General features: G+C 36.3%; 4 protein-coding genes across 4 annotated transcripts in view; 2 read left to right on the forward strand and 2 right to left on the reverse strand.

Moving 5' to 3' along the window:
* The window catches only part of LOC132165376 (uncharacterized), a 32,207-nt gene extending 29,079 nt beyond the window's left edge, over positions 1-3,128 (forward strand). Inside the window, exons 4-7 of the mRNA XM_059575909.1 lie at positions 1,631-1,806; positions 1,898-2,035; positions 2,120-2,259; positions 2,540-3,128. Of these exons, the coding sequence (XP_059431892.1) occupies positions 1,631-1,806; positions 1,898-2,035; positions 2,120-2,259; positions 2,540-2,802 (717 nt within the window). The 3' untranslated portion in view covers positions 2,803-3,128. The remainder of the gene's footprint in view (positions 1-1,630; positions 1,807-1,897; positions 2,036-2,119; positions 2,260-2,539) is intronic.
* Positions 3,129-4,990: 1,862 nt separating this feature from the next.
* Positions 4,991-8,664, forward strand: LOC132165378 (probable histone H2A variant 3). Its single transcript, XM_059575911.1, has 2 exons — positions 4,991-5,230; positions 8,027-8,664. The coding sequence occupies exons 1-2, from the start codon at positions 5,117-5,119 to the stop codon at positions 8,321-8,323; spliced, it is 411 nt and encodes a 136-aa protein (XP_059431894.1). The 5' UTR covers positions 4,991-5,116; the 3' UTR covers positions 8,324-8,664.
* A 680-nt stretch (positions 8,665-9,344) lies between these two features.
* On the reverse strand, positions 9,345-11,918 carry LOC132165375 (3-ketoacyl-CoA synthase 11). Its single transcript, XM_059575908.1, has 2 exons — positions 11,738-11,918; positions 9,345-11,109 (listed from the first exon to the last, which is right to left on the reverse strand). The coding sequence occupies exon 2, from the start codon at positions 11,102-11,104 to the stop codon at positions 9,569-9,571; it is 1,536 nt and encodes a 511-aa protein (XP_059431891.1). The 5' UTR covers positions 11,105-11,109; positions 11,738-11,918; the 3' UTR covers positions 9,345-9,568.
* A 2,787-nt stretch (positions 11,919-14,705) lies between these two features.
* Positions 14,706-19,323, reverse strand: LOC132165936 (uncharacterized). Its single transcript, XM_059576648.1, has 8 exons — positions 18,839-19,323; positions 17,226-17,363; positions 17,069-17,137; positions 16,894-16,965; positions 16,488-16,570; positions 16,275-16,406; positions 15,924-16,137; positions 14,706-14,965 (listed from the first exon to the last, which is right to left on the reverse strand). The coding sequence occupies exons 1-8, from the start codon at positions 19,244-19,246 to the stop codon at positions 14,921-14,923; spliced, it is 1,161 nt and encodes a 386-aa protein (XP_059432631.1). The 5' UTR covers positions 19,247-19,323; the 3' UTR covers positions 14,706-14,920.
* Positions 19,324-26,944: the final 7,621 nt, after the last annotated feature.

Below are 26,944 nucleotides of genomic sequence, written 5' to 3' on the forward strand. Positions count from 1 at the left end.
CACACACTCACACACACTAATCACTATTATCATATTACATATAGTATTATTTAGTTAATATGTTAAAATGTTAATGCTTAATATGGGTCAAGTATATAATGTCAATATTAATATATATTGTATCTTATATATAAACATTTATATACTTATATGGTTATATGATTGTATCATTATCTGATTTATATGGGTAATGGGTCAATGTTAATTGTTATAACTTATATACTTATATTATATGTTCTCATTATCACGATTCATGATATATGATTTAAATTCAAATTGTTAAGTTTTTATTTACCATAAATTGTGATTATAAATTTATAATGTGTAAATTATAAGAAACACATTAGTTACTTAATTATTAATCATTTAATCTAATAGTAATACTCAAACTCTAAGTAATAAATTCATATGATGTAATGGTCATACACTCATACTTAAATTTTATGATCATATTATCTCACAATTAATATTAATATTATCTTAGATCTAAGATCATGTGATACATCATATATGTTTTATAAGAATAAAGTATATAATTATAATGTATTGATTAAATAACACAATAACTTATGCAGATATACCATATAATTATATAATGATTAATGATTATGTGATATATACGATTCCAATTTCCAAAGTATAAACTATCTAATTATAATATTTGTATTAAATGACACAATAACTTGTGCGGTTGTACACTTGTACTATATAATTATATCATATGATAAAATGATTAATGATATTATATATATATATAATATATATACACACATATACATAAATAACTAAAAAAAAACAAAGGTATATAATATATTTGTTATTATTGAGTGAATGAGTAATATTGATTATATATTGTTATTTGTTACTTAATAAAAAATATATGAGCCGAGCTTAATAAGCGAGGCGAGCCTTATACGAGCCAAGCTCACGAGTTAGCCGAGTCGAGCCGAGCTTGCTTCGTTTAATATTCGAGCTAGGATTTGTGTTCACGAAGTGCTTCACTTAATATTCGAGTCGAGCACGAGCCGGGCTTATGCGAGCCGAGCCCGAGCTTGCTCGCGAGACGCTTCGCTCACTTAACAGCCCTAGGTCACTCTTACCTGTCTAAGCTACACGAAACACTACTGAATGTGTTAAAGAAAATAATTTTGTAATTAACCTCAATGTTCATACTTTTATAAACACATGTGATTGTAGTTTAAGAAAATGGTTCTACAAACTGTTATCTTTTTCCAGGGAGTTATTTTTGTTTGGATTTAGTTGTAATTTATTCTCGTTTTGTTGAATGGAGGGGATGCATGGGGGTTGGCTTTAATACTTTTTAGCAAGTGTGTGTCAGCTCTATATGCTGACTTGTTGCGATCAACACTTCCTTCTGGATGTTTTACCCAACACAATCAGTTTTAAGGTATCTACAATTATGATTTTTTCATTCTAGTTGTCCTCTAATTTTAGTTAGTGCCCGTATGGTTAAATATATTTGCACTATGCCAGAATCAGTGCATTTTGGTTGTCTATTGTTGAAACAATGTGTAGGTTTCTGTTACTCTTAAAATTAATGAGTGCATTTTTCTTCCCCATTATCTGTTTCTGCATATCTCTCACTTGCTGTTTTTTAATCTGAAAATAGGACACACACCTTTTACTTACTGGGGGAATAGAAAAAATTCTTCGTATGTATGATTTAAATCGCCCAGATGCACCTCCAACGGAAGTGGATAAGTCTCCTGGGTCAGTCAGAACTGTTGCATGGCTCCATAGTGATCAGACAATATTAAGTTCTTGTACTGATATGGGGGGTGTAAGGTATAAATGAAGCTACTGTCTTTTTTGTATTACTTGTTGAAGCTTGGATTGTTTGCCAAATATACTTAAGTTTTTAGTGAATGCACAACAGATTATGGGACATAAGAAGTGGTAAAATTGTCCAAACACTTGAGACCAAGTCATCTGTGACTAGTGCCGAAGTGAGTCAAGATGGTCGTTATATCACAACTGCCGATGGGTCTACTGTTAAATTCTGGGATGCAAACTAGTAAGTTTCAAGCCAGGTTTCTATTTCTTCTGCTACAATTCCAGCTTGTGTGGCTTATGATATTTTTTTTTTTCTGTTTTCCAGCTTTGGGTTAGTGAAGAGTTACAACATGCCATGCACAGTAGAGTCGGCTTCCTTGGAACCAAAGTATGGGAATAAGTTTATTGCTGGAGGAGAAGATATGTGGATTCGGGTATTTGATTTTCATACTGGTGAAGAGATTGGTATGTACTCCAGCTTGAATTATTTGGTTGAAAAAATCCCAGTGTTATATACATTTAGTGCTGGATTTCGATAACATTAAATGGGTTTTCTCTTACTACTTCCTAATCATAGTTTACATTGATTTTCCACGTGATTATTCATTTGAAAGTATTAGTTGTAATATGTTTTCATTTATACAGCATTTAGATTAGACAGCCTGTCTGATGCTGTAAAGATATGTAGATCTTTTGTTGCGTTTCTGATTCTATGCCGTAGTGATATGTCTGTATATGGATGCAGCATGCAATAAAGGTCACCATGGCCCTGTACACTGTGTGCGTTTCTCACCAGGAGGGGAATCATATGCCTCTGGATCTGAGGATGGAACCATTAGAATATGGCAGACTGGCCCCTTGACCCAAGATGACGCCGAGGCACTCACAGCAAATGGATCAGCTGGAAAGGTGAAGGTAACCGCAGAAGAGGTTTCACGCAAGATTGAAGGATTTCAGATTGAAGATGAGGGAAACCCCAGAGAGAAGGAAGAGGCGGGGAACGAGTGACATGGAGTGACATGGCCGACTACTATATTGCCCATTGCTGGCCATATTGCTTTGCTGTTCTAGATGTTACTTCATGCTATGGGATATGGACTGAAGTCGCTGAAGTGAACCTTTTTTTTGTACAATTTAGTTAATGCTGCATTGCATAGAGATATGGATCAGACCAAATCAACAGCTATCTCACCAGATCTCCGCCCTATTCTTATTTATATTATGGTAGGTTGTATAATGGAAGACCGCTGATCAGGTGGTGTCGAGTCCTGTCTCCATCCGGACAGCCTTATCCTGGACATTTGTTGAAATCCATAGAAAACGTGATTTATTTTTTTTTGTTTTAGTTTGTCATCTTTTGTTTCATGTTTTGTATCTCATTGATGTACCATCATGTTTTCCAGATGAAATGCTTGTACACCTTGCACCTACAAACCATCAAAATGTTCCTAGTTGCCCTTGGGTCAAATTTGACTGATAGTTTGGATGGAAAATGCCGCACGTGAGTGGCACACCTCAATCATTTTGAAGTTATTAATGTACCATTAGTGTGAAATTGCATTGTTTTAGGAAAAAAAGAGTTAATGCTGGTAGATAGGAGTCATAGGACCTTTGTTGTGGGAGGGTTGGTCGCAATCAGCTTATATTATTATAGGTAGGGGTGGGAGTCGGATAATTCGGTTACAAAAATTGGATTTTCGCATTTTGCACCACCATTGTTGGTAACGTCGAAATTTTTACCGACTTATTTTGCAAACATTTTGTTCCGTTACCGAATGACGGTCGGTAACGTTGGTTCGGTAATATCGGTCGGAAATGGTGGTTAGTAATGTAGGTAAGCAAAGAAATAGAAAATTGGTTGGCAAAGTCTGTTGATGTCGATTAGTATAGTTGGTTCGGTTAGAAAATGTTATTTCACCTACCGAATTGAGTTTGTTAGAAATAGAAAAAGCCTATCGGCTATCAGTTAAACGGTGTCAGTAAGCGGTTAATTTGCCCACTCCTAAATTGATAGGGTGGCCACCCCTATCATTAATTTACCCACCCCTCACCCCTAATGATAGGGCCACACCCCTAATGATAGGGGTGGCCACGACGAATACCGTCTGTTGTGGGCCACAACAAATTGGTTGAAAGCTTGATACTTCTCATTAAACACTCTGCCCTTGGAATATGAGGAATATAAGTACAAACTTGGAAATAATATTGGGTGGAATCAAGTAGAAAATGCAGTGTGAACAAGTGTTGAGAATTGAACACATTGGATTACGACTGCAATCTAATGCAAACTACTACGCCTTTATTGAACAAAATTAGGTTTGCTTAATTGAACTAAGTTCTTAATTTGCATCAGAAGCCTCTTAAAACGTAAAACGTGAAGGAAGAATTCATTTTTCTTAGTCCACATTTCATTTAAAGGCGAGCTATATCACACAAACTGAATTCTTCCTTTGGCGAGCCACTCATGCAAATGACGAATATGCAAAATTAAGATAGATTAAAGAATTATTCCTTACATCACACCAAAGGACGAAGGTGTGAGCTATTAGGATTTTTTTTTTTTGGTGAGTCATCCATGATAAAGAATAGATACGCAAAGTCATAGTCAATCATGATAAATTACAGATATGTGAAAGTTATATGAATGATTTCTTAGGGGGTTATTACAAGTGGCAAAGTTAGGGTTTTTGATAAACCCTAGGCCATAAACAAAAGCTTATTGCATGGTCATTGTTAGTCAATTGAGTATATGTTAAAGTAGACACCCGTGACGCATGACAAACTAAATTCAAATTATAAGACCATATTATTGGTCAATTGATTTATTTTGAACTTGAGTAAAAACTATAAAACCATATTATTGAAATTAAAAATCTAAGAAGTAAATTCAAATTATATTAAAATATAGGGGCTAAATATATTATTTAAAAACAAAAATCCGTAAGAAAAGGAAAGAGAAGCCTAGAAGGAATAATTTAATCGGAAAACTTAAAAAAGAAAGGGGGCGGTGTTTGTAAAGTGCAGTATATGTTAACGATTCTTACGATTCACGAAGTTCAAGTGGGTCAGCTTGTTGTTTCCCAATAAAAAACATTGAAAAAAGAAAGGAAGATTTAAAACACCAGTATCGTAAATTGATAGAAATAGGAGGGATAGTTTCGTCAAAGTGCGCCAAATAAATAACCCATCCGAGGATAGCTCTACCCGATCAGTTGCTTGTGAGAGTTGCGACCTTTCTCTCCCCCTTCAGAGCTGAAGTGCGAGAGCGCGTGTGAGCGAGTGTTTCCCTCTCTCCAATTTTTCCAAAATCTCACTCCAAAAGATGTCGGGAAAGGGCGCGAAGGGTTTGATCATGGGCAAGGCCTCGGCGGCCGCCAACAAGGACAAGGACAGCAAGAAGAAGCCCATCTCTCGCTCCTCTCGCGCGGGCCTTCAGGTCCAGATCTCTCTCTCCCCTTTTCCCCTCCTACCTTTCGCTTTCCTCCATCTCATTCTCTTTCAATTTCACTCTTTGCCTTGGACTTTTCTTTCGCGAATTTTGGTTGTCAAACCTCCCGGTTTTTTTCTCGCTTGTTAAGCACGGTTTTGGTTGGTGAGCTTAAATTTTTTGACAATTATAAGAAAATGTTTCTAATTATTGAGTTTAAACGCTTTTTTTGGCCCCCTTTTTTTTTCGTAGCAACCAAACAGGGTTTGGTGTGGGGCTTTTAACTATTTGAAAAGGAAAAATGTTTTTCAAGGCACATTTAACTTACCCTTTTGAATATTTTAATTAGACTGTGAGAGACCTTGTAGTTTTTAGACATCATTGGAGATGTGTATGCATCTAACTTGTTTAGGCTTGATTAATCTTTATTTTTTTGGTTGGATAAGTGCTTTTCGTCATTGTGCTCTTTGTTTAATTCAATGTTGTTTGACTAAATTGTCCAGTAGGTTATGTCAAATAAGTGAAGAGTCAAGTATGCTAGTGCGATATCTACGATTAAAGGGGAAAAAAAGAGCCATACGGACTGTTGTGGTTTAGTTTTATTATCCAAAGTATCAACTTGTAGGAGAGTGCTTGAGCGGAGACTAAGGTTTTGTAATTATTAGGAAATTAGTGTGTCTAGGTTCTGCTGAGATTGCTCTGTTTTTTTTTTTTTTTTTGGGTGGTCTTCGAGCTCTTGTTTTGTTTTAGGCAGTTCAAACTTGTGGTTTTGCTGTCCATAACTATTTAGGTTTTAAGAGCTGAGTACTCATCTCTGCAAGCTGACGCTTGTGTGTTGAGGTAGTTATCATCTTTGATATTCTAGTCATAATCTCTGTGGATTCCCAAACATGATCTGCATTTTGGTGGCAGCCAGAGGCTTGATTTTTCCGAAATTAGCAGGCAACATGCGGTGCACCATTATCTCTGTTATATATGCAGTTGTTATAAATAATGGAGATAGACAGGAAGGGGAAGACAAGTTGTGGTGGGTTCCCTTAAAAAGAGGGTTGGATGGTAATTTTTCTACAATGTCATAGATTGTCATGATGGTTTTCGTTTCCCTTGGAAGGGTGTTTGATGGGCTAAGGTTCCTTTGAGGGTGGCCTTTTTTGTGTGGTCAGTGGCATTAGGAAAGATCCTTACCATGGACAATCTCTGGAAAGAGCGTGTCATTGCAGTTGATAGGTGTTGTATGTGCAAAAAGAATGGGGAGTTTGTGGACCATCTTTTTCATTGTACGGTAGCTTGTGCCATTTGAAATGTTTTCCTTAGTTGATTTGGGTTGTCTTGGGTTCTGCCTAGATGAGTAGTCGATTTGTATACTTATTGGTAGATTGCCGGCAGTACTCGGAGTGCTGCTGTGTGGGAGATGGTATTTTCGTGCCTTTTGTGGTGTATGTGGAGGAAAATGAATGATAGAAGTTTTGAGGACCGCAAAAGGACTTTAGAGGAGATTAATTCTTTAATTTTTTAGCACTTTGTATCTTTGGACAATTGCTTATGTTTTTCTTTTGGTAATTAGTTATCATGATTCTCTTGTTCTTTTGACCCTACTAGTTAGGTGGTTTTTCTTGTATACTTTTTGTGTACATGGGGGTGCTTTATGCTTTTCATGATCTTTATTACTTATATATAAAAAAGGTTATAAATAGTGGACATCTACCTATAAAAATAAAATAAAATGGTAGACATCTAAGGCCCACGACCTTTGTATTTTTGTGCTTGAGGATTGTTAAAGTGAAGAATAACATTTCCAAGGGATTTGGCTCTTTAGTACATCTAGTTGAGAAATATGGTGCTGTCTGTCATTCATGGTGATTATTATCAGGTTGGTTTCTGTGGCAGTTGAGTATGCTTGACATGGATCACATCAAGTGTCGATGAATGAGTTTTACACATAACTAAGTGATTTCCAACAGAAACCTAGACAACATATGTGCTCGAATAAGATGAAGATGTTAAATCTGATCAAAATTGCACCAGTTTTTTTCTTACTCTGACTTAAGTTGCGCTTGGGAATCCATTTATGTTGTTAGAGGTGGCGTTCATTAATCTTGTGTATGATTCATATGTTTGTACTCATGTTTTGAAATGTATAAATGTTGCTCTATTAGGGATTTATTTTCGAACCCATTTTTGTTTAAAAAGAACTCTTTTTTGCCTCCTGCCCCCAGTGGAGGCTGAGGATTATGCATATTTAAACCCTTCATGTGGATTGCGTTTTATATAATAGGTGACTTCACTGTGCCTCTTGCAGCTTTGTTACTGAACTTTTTGTATTAGTTGTTTGTTATAGTTTGCACTGCTTCCCCTCCATATAGGGGAGGTGATTGGTGGTAAGTTTTTCCTTTCTCAAGGAGCCAATGGAAAAGCTGAAGACAAATTACATTATTTAGCGGTTAGGTTTGCACATATGTAATGAAGGTAGTCATCCTTTCTAGAGTTGTTTAAATCAAATGCTTGCCTCTCCTCTTCCTTTCTTCTGTTCCATGTTTGTCTTGTATAGATATAGTTGTTCTGATCTGTGACGGACCAAATTTTTTTCCCCATTTTATGTATCTTGATATGACTTCTAAGATGTTGCAAGCGGAAACTTAAGCAGGGGACCCCTACTTCTTTAGCCAATTAATTTGAAGTTTATTATTTTTTATGGATGAATCAGTTTGTATTGATGTTTTTTTCTTGGTTCAGCATTGCTGTTAGGTATTGTGATTCTATTAAAAGAGTAGTCTGAAAGATTTGTTCTGGAATGTATAATTGCAGTTTCCAGTGGGTCGGATCCACCGTCTACTGAAGTCAAGGACCACATCAAGTGGGAGAGTTGGAGCAACAGCTGCAGTCTACTCTGCGGCAATCTTAGAGTATTTGACTGCAGAGGTGTTGGAGCTGGCTGGCAATGCAAGCAAGGATCTCAAGGTCAAACGTATCACTCCCAGGCATTTGCAGCTTGCGATCCGAGGTGACGAAGAACTTGATACTCTTATCAAAGGAACCATTGCTGGTGGAGGTGTGATCCCTCACATCCACAAGTCACTTATCAACAAGTCGTCCAAGGACTAGATTATGAACAGATTAGGGCCGGCATACATTTGCCGACTTTCGATGCAGAATGGATGCTTCTCCATGTTACTAAAATCATGGATTTGTGTTCTCTTCTGCCATGAAAGTAGAGGGGTCTGCAATTGTGTGTTTAAATTGTGGTTGGTCATACTTGTTCTCTTGCTTTCGAACTTGTTATGTTTCTGATTATATCTGTTGTGGATAATGTCCTTGTGTGACATTTTTTCTTTAAATCTTAGGCTCACTTTTAGACATTTGGTTATTGTGTAGTATCAACGTCTGTCTTGAATTAGAAGTCTTGGGGACATTTGGATGAAATGTATTTGTTCCGTTGTAGTTAACCGATTTCACTCAGTAGCTGTATCTCGCACAAGTCAGTCATCTGGAGTTGGCTCGTGCCAAATGGTAGCTGTAGTCTCTCCGATAATGGTAATTAATTGAAATCGTGTAATTCTATGAAATATTTATGCTATACCATCAGCTGTAGCCATGGCTTCTATATTATCACTTTTTTATTGTTGGTATGTACCTACGAATGCCATGCAAGAGAAATTGGAGGTCAATTTCTTCCAGTAAAGGTCAATTGGCGAAAGGGGTATGTGGATTGGCTAGCTAGATGTGAAACTCAGCTCAAACAGCATCTTCGAAGCATGGGTTATTGAGATGGAGCATGAAGATCAAGATAGTTTCGCTCGTTTCTTTCTTGCTGCCTCAACAATATCGAATAACCCAAATGTTTTGATTGGGGAAAAATTCATGGGAACCTTGAGACGTAATAAGATCCGTTGCCAAGTTTTATGAAGTTTAAGAGAGGCAATCAAATATCATTGTGAAAATCTCTCTACCTCAGGCCATATAACTTACGACATAAAAAAAAGGGTCTTCTAAATATAAAGTTTTACGGGTGAGAATTGAGATTTTGCCTATTCTGATCAACAGATTCTTTTTACTGCCCTTCTGTAAAAAGAAAAAAAAAACGCGCAACCTCTGCTAATCTGGTTATCATGTAATAATTAGAGAATAATCAAAACATAAATTCCCTTCTGACCAGCCATGAATATAGTTTTACAACATGCCAAAACCAAAGCGGCATCCCATGAATATAGGATCCTCTCAAACCAGACCTAGCTACCACTCAGCCGTACAAGCACAATCAAGTCCTAAACCTTCCACCAATCACAAAAGAAGTAAAAATTCCACCATTCAGCCAGAAAATAGCTTTGGTACATCTAAGGTTTCTTGAAATTAGATGGTCGATACCTTTGGAACATCTACTGGGAAGCTATGGATTTCATCCATCCAAGGGTTCTTCTCCTTGGCCGGGTTTATAGTCCTGAGAGCCTTCCACATTGCACTGTTACACTTAAACCCTGAACCAAATGCTATTTGCCATGTTCTATCTCCCTTCTTCATTCTCCCCTTTGCTTCTGTATAGGCCAGTTCATACCAAAGAGAACTGCTTGAGGTGTTCCCAAATCGATAAAGTGTCATCCTTGACGGCTCCATATGCCAATCTGACAGCTGCAAGTTCTTCTCCAGTTCATCCAAAACAGCTCTTCCTCCAGCATGAATGCAGAAATGCTCAAAAGCTAGTTTAAAATCTGGAATATAAGGCTTCACCTTCATCTTGAAAAGTTTTTTCCCAACTAGTGTAGCAAAGAATAGCAGCTGTTCGGACATTGGCAAAACAAGAGGCCCCAGAGTGGTGATGTTTGTCTTTAAAGCGTCACCAGCAACTGCCATAAGATCCTTCGACAAAGTAACGCCAACCTTCCCCGTCGAGTCCTCTTCTTGAGTGACGCATCCAAAGCACTTGTCATCTGCACCCTTGTGAGTCCGAACCGTATGCACCAATTCGTATTTGGATCTTCTTCTGTCAGAGCTTTTGTTAGAAAGCAATATCGCCGCTCCTCCCATTCGGAATAAGCAATTGGAAACAAGCTTTGATCGATCATTTCCGAAATACCAATTCAGTGTGATGTTCTCCATGCTGATAACCAATGCATAGGAGTTTGGATAAACCTGAAGAAGTTCTTTAGCAAGAGAAATTGAGATCAGCCCGGCACTGCAACCCATCCCACCTAGATTATAGCTAACTATGTTTCCACGAAGCTTGTAGTGGTTGACAACCATGGCAGAAAGAGACGGGGTTGGATTGAACAAGCTACAATTCACAATCAAAATTCCAATGTCTTTGGGTTTTACTGCGGTCTTGGCAAAAAGCTCGTCAATAGCACCAAACATCACAGCCTCAGCTTCATTTCTAGCTTCTTTCATTGAAGGGTTTGGAGGAAGATTGAGAACAGCCTCTGGAAGGTAAGTAGACTCACCAAGGCCAGACCTCTCAAGGATCTTACGCTGGAACTGAAGATTATCCTCTGAAAACGTACCAGTCATCTGAGATTGATCCATGAAGATCTTTTTGGTGCACTTTCTCGACTCGTCAGGCTTGTAGCAGGAGAAGTTGACAAGGTACACAGGGCGAGGCCGGGTGAGAAAGTAGACGGTGGATAAGAAAACGAGGAGAGTCGAGCAGATGATCACTGAAAGTAGATTGTACTGTAAATGCTCCCAGAGATCATAAAGATCATGGAGAGAAAATGTTGAGACCTGTACGGCCATTACAACCACAAGAGGGGTGAGGAAAAGGAACATTCCATGAGTGATGAGGTGATGGTAACCCAGCTTCACATATTTTAGTTTAATGGATTTCTTGAAATCAGGGAGGTTACGCGACGATGAGGGTGGGATCAAGGGGGTATCAGGTTTTGGCTCTGTCATTTTCCCTGTTAGATATCCAACAAATCGGGTGAGATAAAATACCAGAGGATTCAAAAAAAAAAACAAACCATAATCAATGTCAATTCTAGGCACACATCATGAACATCCCAGAAGCAAATAAGAACGATGGAAAGGGTTTCTAAGATAACTAGAATCAATCGGTATAGTCTTCAGTAGTAAATTCGATTCGATCAGAAATGGCGGTACAAATTTTCTTATTTGGTTTGAAATTTCTGAGATTCCATATGAAGATTCTAAAATGCGAGTTCTCTATGAGAAACGTATATCAACAAAATTAAAGTACATACATTATGACGATAATCAAAAAGTTCTTTCGTTCTCATTTTTCTCACTATAAAATCCCTCGATTTATCCTTTATAAATCAAAATTATGCAATCAGCAACCCCAGATCAGAATTCCACCTTATAGAAACCCATAGCAGAAAGAACGACAAAAGAAAGAAACCCAGATCAAAATTTGCATAAGGGACGAGATTTTTCAACAATCTAAAGACGTTGATAGCAGAAAAAACTAGAAAAAAAGAGCAAAACTCAAAAGAATTAAACGAAAATTCCATCCATAAAAATATTCCACTTGCATAATTAACCAAAACCCAGATCCCAAAAACTCACCTTGAATGCCGAATCCCACCAGAGATCGCCAAAATAAAAAATAAAAAAAATCGCCGGAGCAGCCGAAGAGAGAACCAGAGAAAGATAGAAATATATTATATACGAGGTCTCGGAGAGAGATAGAGAATAAAATTAATCGGTTATAAATAAATAAAATTGGAAAAATAACAAATATTTCAAAAACTTAGAAATTGAGGAGGAATGTGGGGCGAGATGGGAGTAGATTTATAGAAACGGAGGAGAAGATAATGCGAAAGCCCTGGAAGCCGTAGATGAAACCGGAGAGGAGTACGCGTCTTTAAGGCGGCGCTTCTCGAATTTGATTTTTTTTCTTTTGACCTTTTTGACTTTTCCGACACTGGCCGGTCCTTGTCGGGGTAATCTCACGGTTGTGATGTGCCACTTGCCACAATCTCTGCTTCTTCTAGTCTTCCCAACAAATAATAATAATAATAATAATAAAAAAATTGGTAAAGGATTATTGCATGTCAAGTTTATATTTTCTCAAACATGTCAAAGTTGTTGGCCTTTTTTGACCATACGTTTTTTTGGAGGAGTGTTTTTGTGCCTTTTAGCCCCCAAAAAAAAGAAAAAAGAAAAAAAAAAAGGTAAAAGTAATAATAAACTACACTAAACAAAACACTTAAAAAATACTTAAATATTAATTATTTTTACATCACATTTCCAAACCCCCCCAAAAAAAAAAAAAAAAACCAAAAAAGTTTAATCAAACTAACCGTTATATAACTTATATTCCATTTAGGTGGGGTCGGTTTTTGAACATATTTTTTAAACTTAAGGAACAAGCTCCTGATAATGATTTTAGCCGATTACAGCTCACTGCAGTTAAAAATAATTTTTTTAATCATTACTTTTAATTGTAACTTTTTTTTTTGTTTGGTCAAATTGTAGAATTATCTTAACTTCACAATTTCTTTATCTTCACTCGATCTCTTTTTTAAGGAAAAATCCTATTTAGATAGAAAGGTCGACTAGAGTCTAGAGAGTTCTTTTCATCCATTCTTTTTATGGTAGGCGTGAATTATTTGAACCGAACATTCTCGCAAGCTAAGAAAAGAAAGTGATATTTATCAAAGGTAACTTAATCATCTAAAGACTATGGATTAAAATTTGTGTTTTTTTATCTTAAAACAAAAATATTAACAAATTTAAATTAAAATTTGTCAATGGTAGCTCAATCGGCTGGAGACCACAGCTCATAAAGCGGAGCTTACTAGTTCGAATTTCCTCTCCTCACTTTCGTGTGAACATGTTAAAAAAAAAATTGAAATTTTTTATAACAAATTGAAATTTCCACTAAATTATATGTTTCTTTTTGTTAATAAAATAAACCCTTTAAAATAATTTTTTATTACATTCTAGAAAGTCAAGTTTTGCTTCCTATACATAAAAATCTAGTAATAACTTACGGGTGTGAGAGGCTACATACATTACATGAGGTTCAAGTCAAGTTTTGGGAAGACGAAAGCACAATTATTTATTTATTTATTAATTAAATTTGGTCCACTTGCAAAAATTGCTTCTTATTCGGAGAGCATGAGGTGTGACCGGTAATGCTGGTCACGTGAAGCATGAACATCTGTTGTTTCTCTCATATAGCTGTAAGATTCCTCCAAGAGGCCAGCCTCCATGTGCAAAACTCTGCTTTAGCTCCATTATATATATATATATATATGCGTGAGAGTGACAGGATTTTAAAAGTCTCAAGGAATTTTTGGGATTCCCTTCTATAGAAAAAAGTTTTAACAACTTAAAAAAAAAAAAAAAAAATCATTTTCAAACTTTTATGAAATACTGTTTTTAATTTTTTTTTTTTATTAAACAGATTCATTTTTATATATTAAAAACATTTTTTAAACTCTTTCAACGTAACGAAATAGGATGTTTGAAATTGAGAGTATTTATTTTATGATAAAGATTTAAAGTTGGTATATTTAATTATGTATATAAAGTTAATATTCATGACATATTTTATTTAAAATATAGAAAAAATTTGTCCATTCCAACCACTCAAAGCCATTAAAAAAAAAAAGAAGAAAAAAAGATGCATAAACAATATAAATTATTTCTTCCACATTTCAAAGCAATTTCTTCCCAATTACAAAAGAATCTATTTGGATGAAGAAAAGATATAACGGTAGCACGGGAAGCTCTGAAAAAGGGTTGGAAAGCGAATATCCACCTACGCGTGAGTTGTCAAACTTGAAAGTTCAATTGCAGAGGGAGAGAGAGAGAGAGAGAGAGAGAGAGAGAGAGAGATTGCGTGCATGCCACGCATTGGGATTGGGTTGATTTTGAAAATGAGGCAGCCAACCGTGCCAGATCGATACCGATACGTGCACTGCTGTTAAAACCACCGTAGCCACATAAAACGACTGCTCAATTAGGAAAATAAATAATCGGTTTTTTTAGTTTTATTTAATTTAGAATATTAGTATTTAATTTTATATTTTACGAGTTAATGTTATTTTGTAATACAATAATTTTATATTTTCTAGCTATTAACTCGTGTGAGATGGATTATGATCTCTTATCCCCCCGCCCCCCATTTTTTTAATATCAAACGGCTTAAAAATGCCACCTATTAAAAATGTGATATGTTATTATTGAAAATCGAGTATATTTTTATTAGGTTTTTGCTCTTTATATTATGCAAAAGCTTTGAGTAAAAAATTGTCTTCTAATTCTGAAGAAGAAGCCTTTTGGGATAAAAATTGTTGTTAATTTATTTTTTACTATGTGGCATTTTTTCAAGCCCTTTAAAATGACTTAAATTTCGTAATTTGAAAATTAGAAAAATTGCAGAAAATCCTTTTCTAAGTGGGATTTGAATCCCTAGGGATTCCAACAACAAATTGCTGCAAATCAGGATTCCTTGTGTGGTAAAAGGAAATCTGGGATCATAATGAACCCCAAAATAAGAGGAAAAAAGGCAAAATTGCTGAACTTCTGACAAAATTTTGTAAATAAGCAGGAAAAACCTGTGTGTTGTCTTAGAAGGAGAAACAAGAAGTAATTACATTTCTTTACAACTCTGCATCCCAGGTGATCAACATCTGGTAGCCATTATGTTGAGCTAAGCCTATATTGTTTCTTTCATTACAATTAATCAAGGAAAGTGCTTGTCAAAGGCAAGGATTGTCAACTCTGTACTTGGATGGACTAATCCAATGTGAACTCCTCAAGCCATAGTAGCACTTCATTTCTCTTCAGTGCAACCAACCACCAAAAGATACAGAGAATGATGTCAGGAACTAGTATAACAAATACAGAAAAATGAAATATAATAAATTTTGCAGGTCTAAGCAAGGGGTATTTGATAGTAAGGCAAATTTATAGCTCATATCAAGTTAACAGAGTGAAGGTGGCAAAGCAAAACCAACTTCTCTCCATTTTAGTATCTATTTTATTATCAGGATTTAAAATTGGTGTATCTAATGGTTTATATGATGTCAATAAAGCATATATCTGAAGATTATATTGAAAAGAATAAGATCAAGCCCACTAAACTCAAAAAAGATGAAGCAAAATAATCATACCAATGAACAACACTAGCATAGAAGATTCACAAATCCAATATAAAAGATATTGAGTAGTGGATTTTTTTCCCCTCATTCTTGAAAAAATGGCACCGAAGTTGAGATAAAACATGAATTCCTCCATAGTTCTCTTCATTCTATGCTTACATTTTTCCCCTCAATAATTGAGTTGAGTATAATAGAATAGGGAAGTGCTTCTATTAGTAAATATATGGGCTAGAACCAATATCCAGATGTCTTAGTTCGAGCTAATATTTCATTCAACTAGTTGATGGGGGCTTACTCCATCTTTACTAACTTGCATAGACGGATGGCTTCTAAGAAGCTTCATTCATGGAAGGCATGTGAGCTTCAACTATACAGACATTTTCTTCCACAAGAACTCAAGCTCAAAATGATTATTTAGATATTATTAGGATTTCCTTGCTCTCTGTTTGGTTGCCAAAAAGACAGGAGGAAATGGAAAGAAAATTTTGAATCCCACTACTGTTGTTTGAGCAAAAATCTTTCCAAATAAAAATTGCAAATTACAAACACCTTACACAATAAAACCATAAATCAGATTATCTAAATGGTATAACTCAGATTTAAAGAGTATTCGAGGGCAAAAGGATACCACATCATACCATTATAAAGCTCCATGTTCGGCCTGGATCATTATATCGTGCGAGCAAACAACCCGTCTTAGGATTGAGGCCATCATTTATAAGAGAAGAGCGAAGTGCTTTCTCTTTCTCTTGGACAGTATCTTCAGTAACTCTTCCAGAGAACTTCAAAACTGCAGCAATGCCTCCTTCCACCTTTCTCAAGCTAATTGTTTCTTGATTAGGATCTGGCAAACTGGGAAAAGATACTAGCTTATTCAATTTTCTGATTAATTGGATGCATCCAGTTGCATTTTTGGACATAAACTCCTATATTAACATTCAATCTTTAACGTTAATATTTTACAGCCAAAAAAATATGATGAGCCTCACCTGCTTATATCTTTCTCTAAAGGAAGAACTATTTGGATGGATACTTTGGACAGTTCAGCATCATATGCCTGTGTGAAGACAGGAGTAGTCATTGGTATCTTCTCTGACTTGGAATTCTTTCCAAAAATGTACCTAGACAGATGAATTATCATCCATATTACTCAAGAGAACAGCAAAACAACATAACTGAATTGGATTGTGAAAGACACTCACCCAGTAACATCATTAAAGCCAGTCGACCCAGCTAATTTGTCTCCCTTTGCTTCTACCACTAAAAACGGTGAATACTTCCTCACCTGTATAATCATTTGAAAATCTAGGGGACTTAGATAATTACAGGACATTCCTGCATATATGATAAACTAAATATATGGTAGGATCATCAATATCATTGGAAACACTGAGATCATGGATCATTTCCCAGTAATTACAAGAGCCATCTTTAAGAGAGCATAAATGTGAAGGCAATAGGAATAGATACTAGTATATTACATAATGCATAGGTATCATATTACACGTTTTATATCTTTGAATTATCACCACGGTCAACCAACTTTATACAATGACACCATTTTTTCATAAATGCCCAAACAATTTCTTCAAGAAAAGACGGACAAACCTCGTAGTTAGCTGTTCTTTTCAATATCTGGTACTTAGGAGTTTCCAAGTCTGGAGTCTTGTATATCCGCAGCTGAAAAAGGTTACAATCTACACATAAGAAGGGACGCTCAATTACAGAAACACAAATATGACCATCTCATGTCATTTTAAGCAAAGAAGGAAGGTGCCAGTACCTGCTTTAGCACATCCCCCAGACCTTCTAGAGAAAAATATTCATTGTTCTCTATGGAATCCCAAAAGTCCTACAATTTACAAGAACATAATTATCAACATTTATGATGTGTCATACACATTGTCCTTCTTGCATATGGTAAGAGGAGTGAACATTACCAAATGACTGCAAAACTTTCCAGTCTCTGGGTTGATCCCCATGACAGAGGTTCCTGTAAAGACCAGTTCTGGTTTCCATGGCAGAATGATAAACCTCATGATCATAGTCCACCTTGTAGTAATTTCATAAGGTCCTGTCTATAGCAACTCAATCAGTCAAAGAAGTGATTCCATACAAACTTATTGTCTTGTACAAAAAGACAATGAGTGAGAGGAATTTCACTTTAAGTTAAAATTTCTAGAATTTAAGTGCTTGAAAATGAATGTGATATCCAATTGGAATTTAGGGTCACCATACAATATTACACTGAATGTAACCAATTGAAGATTCAAGGAAAGGTTATACCTAAGCAGAGTAATTGTCTATGTTAGGTTTTATGTTGTTGGTAAATTTAGTGCAAATTTTTTGTGTGTTGTGAGTCTAGGTTTAGGATTGAAGTTGGTCTTAAAATGAAATTTAAGAACTTGGTTCGAGTTGAAAAACAAAATAGCTCGTTTGCAACATTGATCATATAGTGTTTGAATGAGACGGTTTTCAAAGATCAATATGCAAGGCAAAATGTCTCGATCGTAAGAATGTTCGAAGGGCATTCCAAAAAGGCTTGATTGCAAGCTGGTCAAATCCAGTTCGCCGAGGCTGAATTAGAAGACTCACAGAATGTCCCGATAGCAATGACAATCGCAATCATCGCACATCGTTTGATAGAGATGGTCATCAAGTCAAATCCAAGACACTCGATCGCAACCTTGATTGTACAGTGTTTGAACACTGCTATGCAAAAACTGTGAAACCCTAGCTCGCATTCGAACGAGAAATGGTACTGTTCGAGTGAGACTTTGGCAAACTGTTTTAAACCTTAGCCTAAAAATTTCAGTTCTCCCCCATCTATATAAGTGTCATAAGTCACGACTTTCATAATCTAGGATACTATTTTTCATTGTTCTTGGAGGATAATCTAGGAGACTATTTTTCAAAAAGTTTCTACTTAGTAACCAAATCTCATTCATTTATTCTGCCTATCTTGATTGTGGTGACTGAAACAGTGGCAATTGGTTTGATAAATATTTTCTTTAGTGATCTGTTTAATAACAACTTAGGTCTAAAACGTAGACGATCTGCTTGGAACTGTTCAGGAGGAGCTTAGATCGCTGGAACCACAAGTTTTCCCCAAGACCAAATGAGCTATAGTTTTACTTAGCCTCACCAAGAAATCAGCGGTTCCCAAGGCCGCTAATCCAAATTAGGCTTGTGTAAGTGATTTTTTATTATGGAGAGTCAACCCACGCCCTAATAGATGCCCAACCTTCTTTGAAACCATTGAACCACCACCCCGGTGGTTAAAAAGTTTCATTTGATTACATGGTGTTAGTGAGGAAAACAAGACTTCTTTCAACGTCAAATTGATCAATTAGTGAGTAGTGACCATTACCGAAAGGTACTCCCTCCCTTCAAGAATCATTAGTATCAAATAAGTGCAAAAAACAGCAAATAAATATCAAAAGGTAATGACAAGCATTAGAAGATTTCTCAGAAATCATGCATAATGCCAAACCGGAGGCATAAAGAAAGAAAGAGTAAATTAAAAATGAATAGAAATTGTAGTAAAGCAAACCTGTTTGACTCTGTGCAACTGGAACTCAGGCCTGAAGAGCACCTTCAAGAGAGTTATGTTAAACAGGTACCCACTTACGGTGTCATGCTTGGTGATTGGGTCCCTGAATTTCACACGCTCATCGTACGCCGTCCGATCAATCCCCTGATCGTCGAAGAGGTGCGGCAGATCATCGTACAAAAAACCCACAAGCCGTTCCACGTTGGCCGTTGATTTTGGCGGGCTTTGGTCCACAAGGCTTAGCGCAATGGCCCACTTGGAGTTTTGGCGAGCTTTAAGAGCTAAGCTTTTGTTTTTGAAATTTTGTTGGGGAAGTCTGGTGGGTTTGGTAGGACTCAGTCGGTGGCCGCTGAGACGCACGGAGGGGATTGGGCGGAAAACGTGGTGGGAGAGTTGGGTGTTGGCCATTTGTGTGGGTTCAAATGTGTGGCATTGGTTTGTGGGTAATTGCTTTTCTGGGTTTAGCCGGAAGAAATGATTGGCTTGTGTTGGTTGAAACTGGTGGAGATGGATGCGGCAAGTGTTCATGGTAGATGGGCTTTTGAGGCAGAGAAAAAGGAGATGCCATCTGGTCCGCTTGTTGGGCTATTTGGGCTGTAGAAGGTGAATTTATTCCACCCGAAATCTTAAAGTCCCAAGAGATCGCCAACCCTTTGCATGTCTGTTTCCTGCATTTTTTTATTTTTTATTTTTTCAAAAAATCTTTCGTATTCATTCATTGAAAAAAAAATCAAGAGCATAAAGTTCTGATATGAGGTTACAACATGACAAATGTAAAAATTTTACAATCAAGTCTTATTTATGACTTCAACATTCGCTAACACATGTTCAAACTTACAGTTATAGAACAGGTCTGCTCCAGTCAGACTCAACCTAATACATAGGTAGCCCATATTCTCAACTTTTATTTTCTCCGCCATGGGAGTAAAACCCTTACACTAAAACTAATCCTCATCGACCCAAAGGTTAAGATAAAAACCTTTTTCCCCAAAGATCACTCTTGAAAGTAAATATAAGGAGAAATCATATACTTATTAAAAAAAAAAACAAAAACAAAAACAAAAACAAAAACACAATAAAAAAAATTAGCAAACAGCAACAAAAGCCAGGTTGAGAGAGGCGAAGCGCACGGGGCGGCACGTGGTGGACAAGATGAGCCATTTGCACCGATGGACAGATGAGGAGCCGGGGAGCACGGTGGGCCAGTGCGTGGCTGAGTGAAACAGTTGAGGAGACTATATCTAGATTTGAAAAATTAAATCTAAAGCCCAACCGATTACGAGGAGGCAAAGAGCGGTGGAGGGCGGACGGAGGCAACGCAATATAAGTAAAGGGATAATCGGAGCAACTGAACTAGTCGGAAAAACCAAAAAAAGAAACCGATAAAAAGAAAGAAAGAAAGAAAGAAACAAGAAGGGGGGAGGGGAAAGGGGGCTTGCTCCTCCCCACATGTTCTCTCTCTAGGTTTTCTCCTAGGGCCCGGCTACCAAAGACTAGTGGTCTGTTGCGACTTTGTTTCATGCATTTCTAATATGAATGGAATGCTAGATATTATATTTTTGTTTATAAGTATCAAATAATATTTACGTGATGATTTCAACAAATATTTGGATGAATTATTATTTTATTTTAAAAAAAATTTAGTATTAATTAAGATGTCACATTAATATTGTAAAATTTACCATTAAATCGAACTGAATGCATTTCCCACTTATTTTTTGGACGGAAATGCATTTTCCACTTTATTTTTTCCGAGAAATACACAGGAAAGGAATTAAAGATGAGGAAACAACTAGGAAAAAGAAAGAAAGAAGAGGACAGCTACAAGGCAAAAGACCAAAAATACAGTGAGTGGCAGCCCACCATACGAGAATAAAGATGACAAGTAGCTTTCATGGGGCAAATCGAAGATGCATATCTCGCATAGAATCAATATGTTTGTAACAGGTGTTTCAAATCGCCTGCCAACTAGGCTTCCACCTGGAATTTCTGGCACGTTTCTTCCACGTATCTCAAGCATTATGGCACACCTCGCCACGTGGCTAACGTGCACCAAAGCAAGCCCTACAATCTTCTCTCGCTCTATATATAACACTCAGCCCTAGCCTGTCTTTCTGTGTCCCAAGCAACAATCTTGACTCATTCCTCTGACTACTTTTTTCTTCAGTTCTTCTTCCACCAGTCAAGAAGAAGAAAAAAAAAATGTTTCAGATTTCCATGATGTTTGGGTCGAAGTTCATCCCGCTGCAGGCTACTTTGCCTGACGATGATGATGATCTTCATAATTATGATAATGGGTGTGCATATTATATCCCCATGGAAGGTGATGGGGATGATGATGATGATGATGATGGAGACTACGACTATGCTCCTGCTGCATCCATGGAAGGTGATGGGGATGACGACGACGACGACGATGCGGATTACGATTATGCCCCAGCCGCTTGAGCCCTTGAAGCTCCAATATTATCCATATCTAGTGATCAAAACCCTAGTCCTTGTTAACCCTAAAATGCAGTGATCAGAAAATCTCTCTTTTGATGTGCTTTTTCTCAGCTTTCAATAATCTCAGAGACAGTACTACTCGTTGTAATAGCTCCTTTTCTTTTAATGGTCAGTACTTCTGTTAGAATATTTATAATAATAAATTAATTTGCTTATGAGGTGCATCATAATATTATATATAATTAACTTTACATACATGCATTAATATTTATAATTAAGAAGTTGACAAGCCGTTATCTTGGGATATTTGGTGTTTCTAAGACCAACTATTATGCATACAGAAAGTCCTCAAGAGGTAGTTCAATCAGCTGGAATCACGCTTAATGAAGCGGAGGTCACTAGTTTGAATTCTCTTCCACCTCTTGTGCGGACATGTATATATATATATATATATATATATATATATAGAAAATGAATTAATTAATATTAAGACTATTGCTATACAATATACTAATTATGATGTTGAAATAGTAAATAAACAACTTATATATGTTTTTGTACCATAAATTAATGGTCAAGTATGATCCATCCAGAGAGTACTAAGGATATAGTACTGTTCATAGTTAAAGAAAAAAGAAAGAAAATTCATTAATGCATTTTTCACTAGCTCACTACAAATTAACTTTCAAACTCCAATAAAGAAGCAGAATTTATATGTTCATGACTATTGCACCTGCTGCTTCAATTCTTTAATAAATGTGTAAGATTGTTTAATTAATTACCGATAAATTAATGGCAATCTATCATGCATCAACGATGAGTGCTAAATATCTTTCATTAGTATTGTTTGTAACTAAACGGTAATGCCCGCAAATTAATTGAGGCTAAACTAAATCATCTTTGCATTGTCCTGAGAAGTTTAATTTATGCATCATAAAGTAAAAGGCGCTTATACAAGCATATAACTAATTAATTAGGAATAGGGTTCCCAATTAACTCTATCATATAATAATTTATTGGTCCTCTTTTGAGAATCCTTACGAAATTAGTGAAAATTAGAACAAGAAGTTACTAAATATCAATCAGGGTAGCATGCTTGAGATTGCGTTTAAAAAATAGATATTTCAAGTCAAAAAACGTCTTTTGAAGCTTTTGCCAATGTGTTTTGGCTATTTTGAGAGTAAAAAAAATAAAATAAAATAAAAAGTATTTTTTAAATTTTTTATCAAACATGCCAATTTTTCTTTAGCACAACTTTTTAGGTATTAAAAGTACTTTTTAAACTTTTCAATGCATCCCAAACATGTCCTAAATAAGACAAGGAATTAAGCAAATGCATGCAAGCTAGTGATGATCGAGCAATATAGTACTATCTAGATTAATGCTTGCCTAGCTAGTGTCATAAGTCATAACAACTGTAATATTACAAGTTTCAGCTATGTTTCTGGTTAAAAATCACTCTAGTCTAATAGTATGACCAATTGTTAAATTATGGCCTGATTTCTTTTTCCTTACTTGATAAATTATGGCCAATTGTTTCAAAAACTTAACTTGATAAGAAATTATGAATTTAATAATTTAATCAATATTTTAATGCTCTCTCTAAACTACTTATTCTAATACCATAATAAATTATCAATTGTCCTAATTAAAAATTTAAGTTGATGAGATTTCACCATTTATAATAAATTTGATCACTTAATCAAAATTTGAACAAGAACACCCAAGTGTTCATTATATACGCACTTGATCATTGTTGCAGTCCAGGCTTTGGCTACTCAGGTACATATGTATATATATACAAGGAAGAGAAGCCAAGAGTTATTTAATTCTCTCCATATTATTATTGAGCAATGGATCGCAGTCACAGTAAATAATATAAAAAAAGTATACACGAGAAGATAATTGAAGATTTATTTGGTTTCTTTAATATGAGTTAAATCAAGAAGAAATTTAAAAGATGGAGGCCGGAGTACAAAAATAATAAAAGCTAGAGATAAAATTCACTCAAAATTCAATCATAATTATACACCCAAATGTTGGGGTTATCCCACATCGGTTGTGGAAGAGGCTAATGGTTACTTTATAAGTATGAGGAAAAGCCACAGCTATTGAGCTAGCTTTTGGGGTGAGAAAGGCCCAAGACCACTCAACACTGATATCAGAGCCCAGGTTCAACCAACAAGTCTCAGCCCAACAGTTCACGGGAGAAACGGGTTGTCGCTGCTCCGACTCAGGATCCGATGTGTGAGGAGGAGATGTTGAGTGATCTTAGTCCTTTCTTACCCCAAAAGTTAGCTCAAGAGATGAGGATTTTCCTCATACTCTCACACTTATAAAGTGACCACCAGCCCCTTCCACAATCGATCATTCCACAACTGATATGAGATATAATCCACTAGCCCCTTCCACAACCGATGTGGAATAATCTTAATAGGTACCCGAAATTGGGTAGTGACATGAGATATTGATAATGAACTCCAATTAGGGCTGGAGACAAACCACAAGTGAATCCATTTGGGACTGGATACAAACCATAAAGGCATACGTCTAAATCATTCTCTACTTTCTTCATTAATAAAATGGTCTATAAATACTAAATAGACTACAATTGACAACATGATAACATATCAAATATTCAAATAAAGGTAATCCTAAATAATTGAAATCCTATTTTCACTCAACTATTAATCTAATCTAATATAATCCTAACATTCTAATTCTAATGAGTTGGAATTACATTCCAACTCTACCGTATCTTATCCCTATCAAATCCCAACACCAAAGTCTTACACTATGATAAAAAAGAATCTTAATTTTCTCAAAGCAGAAAAATTTCCTCTTTGTTCTCTTTTCTTTTTTTTTGATGCAGCACTCTCAAGTTTTCTTCAATCTTACTGAGTAGCGCTAGCGTACGTCCAATAATCTATGAGTAAATGATTAGAGAAAAACTTTCTGAGGCATTTTGAAACTTTGTGCCACCCCAAATCTTTTTCTTTTTCTCTTGCTAAGGATTCTTCATTCTCCTCAAACAAAAGAGCTGAATATATATATAGATCGACAAGTTATCCAATAAGCAGCAGCATCAATGAAAATCAAGATCAATTATCATGAGACATTAATTATGAGTACTTAGCCCATCTTGATTTGAGCTCCACTCATATACTGAAAAATTAGTAATATTTCAAGATATTAATTTTTATAATTTAGATGAGATTTGGCTTCTTTGATTTGATTTTTGTCCAAACATATCAAAGTAAAAACATGTGCCATTTCTTAATGTTATAATAGTTTTTCGTGGAATTGCTGTCTGCATGATGAGCTGAAAGACAAGAAGAATCATGTGACGTATGCATCCTTAATCCCATCAATTAAGTGATAAGCTTAAGACAAAACTTGGACATGACTCTTTGCTGGTTGTAAAAGCCTTTTGGTCCGACTAATAATCGAATGAAAAAATGTTCGGTTCATTCTCTTAATTGCTAGAAGCACTCAAATTAAAAGCCCGTAATTTCAGTGCAATGTCGGAGGAATTAAATACCTAATAGGCTGATTATTCACAGTACCCTCCTTCCAAATGATTTCCATTACTATTGATGTAATCTTTAATATTCCTCAAATTCAAATCCAAAAAGAAACGAGGGAATCTGCTACAACTTTGTACTATTTCCATCCCCACCAACATGGCCTAAAAAAATCTTTTAAGCTTTAATTGTATGACCCCCCGACCATGCATGCACCTACTGTCCAAAGATGCTCGATCGATCCAACGTGTTTGCTGAGCTGTCAACTAGGGCTGCCAAGTGTATGAATCAGATTGCAGCACCTGTCATTGGCATTGGGTGATGCACACTCTTCAAGCATCAATCCACACTTCCCACGCGGATGACTTATGCCAAGACGACTCCAATAACTTTTTAGGCTTCTCTTCCCTCTATTTAAGACGACTCCATTTCTTTTTCTATGTACTTCCCATTTCTTTCTTAATTTGTTATACGTAAGTGAGAAAATGTTGTTCATGAATTCCAAGGCCTTTGCCCCTGCATGGTGCAAGAAGCATGGAGATGGAGATGGAGATGATGGTGATGATGGATATGATTATGCCCCGCCGCGGCATGCATTAAAAGGGAAGGAGATGATGATGATGGAGATTATGACTATTCTCATCACCTGGAATTTCTGGCACGTTTCTTCCACGTATCTCAAGCATTATGGCACACCTCGCCACGTGGCTAACGTGCACCAAACCAAGCCCTACAATCTTCTCTCGCTCTATATATAACACTCAGCCCTAGCCTGTCTTTCTGTGTCCCAAGCAACAATCTTGACTCATTCCTCTGACTACTTTTTTCTTCAGTTCTTCTTCCACCAGTCAAGAAGAAGAAAAAAAAAATGTTTCAGATTTCCATGATGTTTGGGTCGAAGTTCATCACGCTGCAGGCTACTTTGCCTGACGATGATGATGATCTTCATAATTATGATATTGGGTGTGCTTATTATATCCCCATGGAAGGTGATGGGGATCAGTGGCGGAGCCAGCTATTTTATATTGGGAGTGACGCTAAATTTTTTTTTTGCATTCTAAAAATTTTCTTCACCTTAAAAATTTGATAATTCACACAATATATGCATCACAAAAAATATCTATAAAAGTTCATACATATGTGCTGAAATTGATATATTAGAAATATAACATGTCGACACTATATCAAAAAGATAAAAATACAAAAAAAAAGTGTCTAGAACTGCACTTTACGGTCTCTGGCCATAATCACTCCAAGAAAACCAAGGGAAATTTGACCAACTACACATCATTAAGATATTACATCAAACATGTGATGTGTGTTAAGTTTGAAGGTGCCGTGGGTTTAATAAAATTAAAAAAAAAATAAATTAAATTAAATCCTTGGGGGTGCCGCCCACGGCACCACGTGGCTCCGCCACTGATGGGGATGATGATGATGATGATGGAGACTACGACTATGCTCCTGCTGCATCCATGGAAGGTGATCGATGGGGATGACGACACTATGTGGATTACGATTATGCCCAAATCGCTTGAGCCCTTGAAGCTCCATTAATATTATCCATATCTAGTGATCAAAACCCTAGTCCTTGTTAACCCTAAAATGCAGTGATCAGAAAATCTCTCTTTTGATGTGCTTTTTCTCAGCTTTCTATAATCTCAGAGACAGTACTACTCGTTGTAATAGCTCTTTTTCTTTTAATGGTCAGTACGTACTTCTGTTAGAATATTTATAATAATGAATTAATTTGCTTATGAGGTGCATCATAATATTATAATTAACTTTACATATGTACATGCATTAATATTTATAAGAAGTTGAGTAGCCGTTATCTTGGGATATTTGGTCTTTCTAAGACCAACCATATATAAGATACAGTTTGAGTAATCACTCCTTAGAAATAAATGTTTTTAGGACCCTAAGCCCCCCCCCTAAGCCGTGAAACCCTAAGCCCCCCCTCCAGAGCGCCGCAGCTGCAGGGGAGGAGGGATGGTCGTTGCCTGCATCCCTCCTCCCCCCTCCTCTCCGCTCCGGGTGCTAGTATTTTACTTGATGCCCCTAGTCCCGGTGCCCCTCTCTTCCCCCTCCCCACCTTTCCTTTCCCTCTGCTTTTCCTTTGTTGTGCTTGTGTTCT

The sequence above is a fragment of the Corylus avellana genome, chromosome ca11 (assembly GCF_901000735.1).
Source record: "Corylus avellana chromosome ca11, CavTom2PMs-1.0".
NCBI classification, from domain to species: Eukaryota; Viridiplantae; Streptophyta; class Magnoliopsida; order Fagales; family Betulaceae; genus Corylus; species Corylus avellana.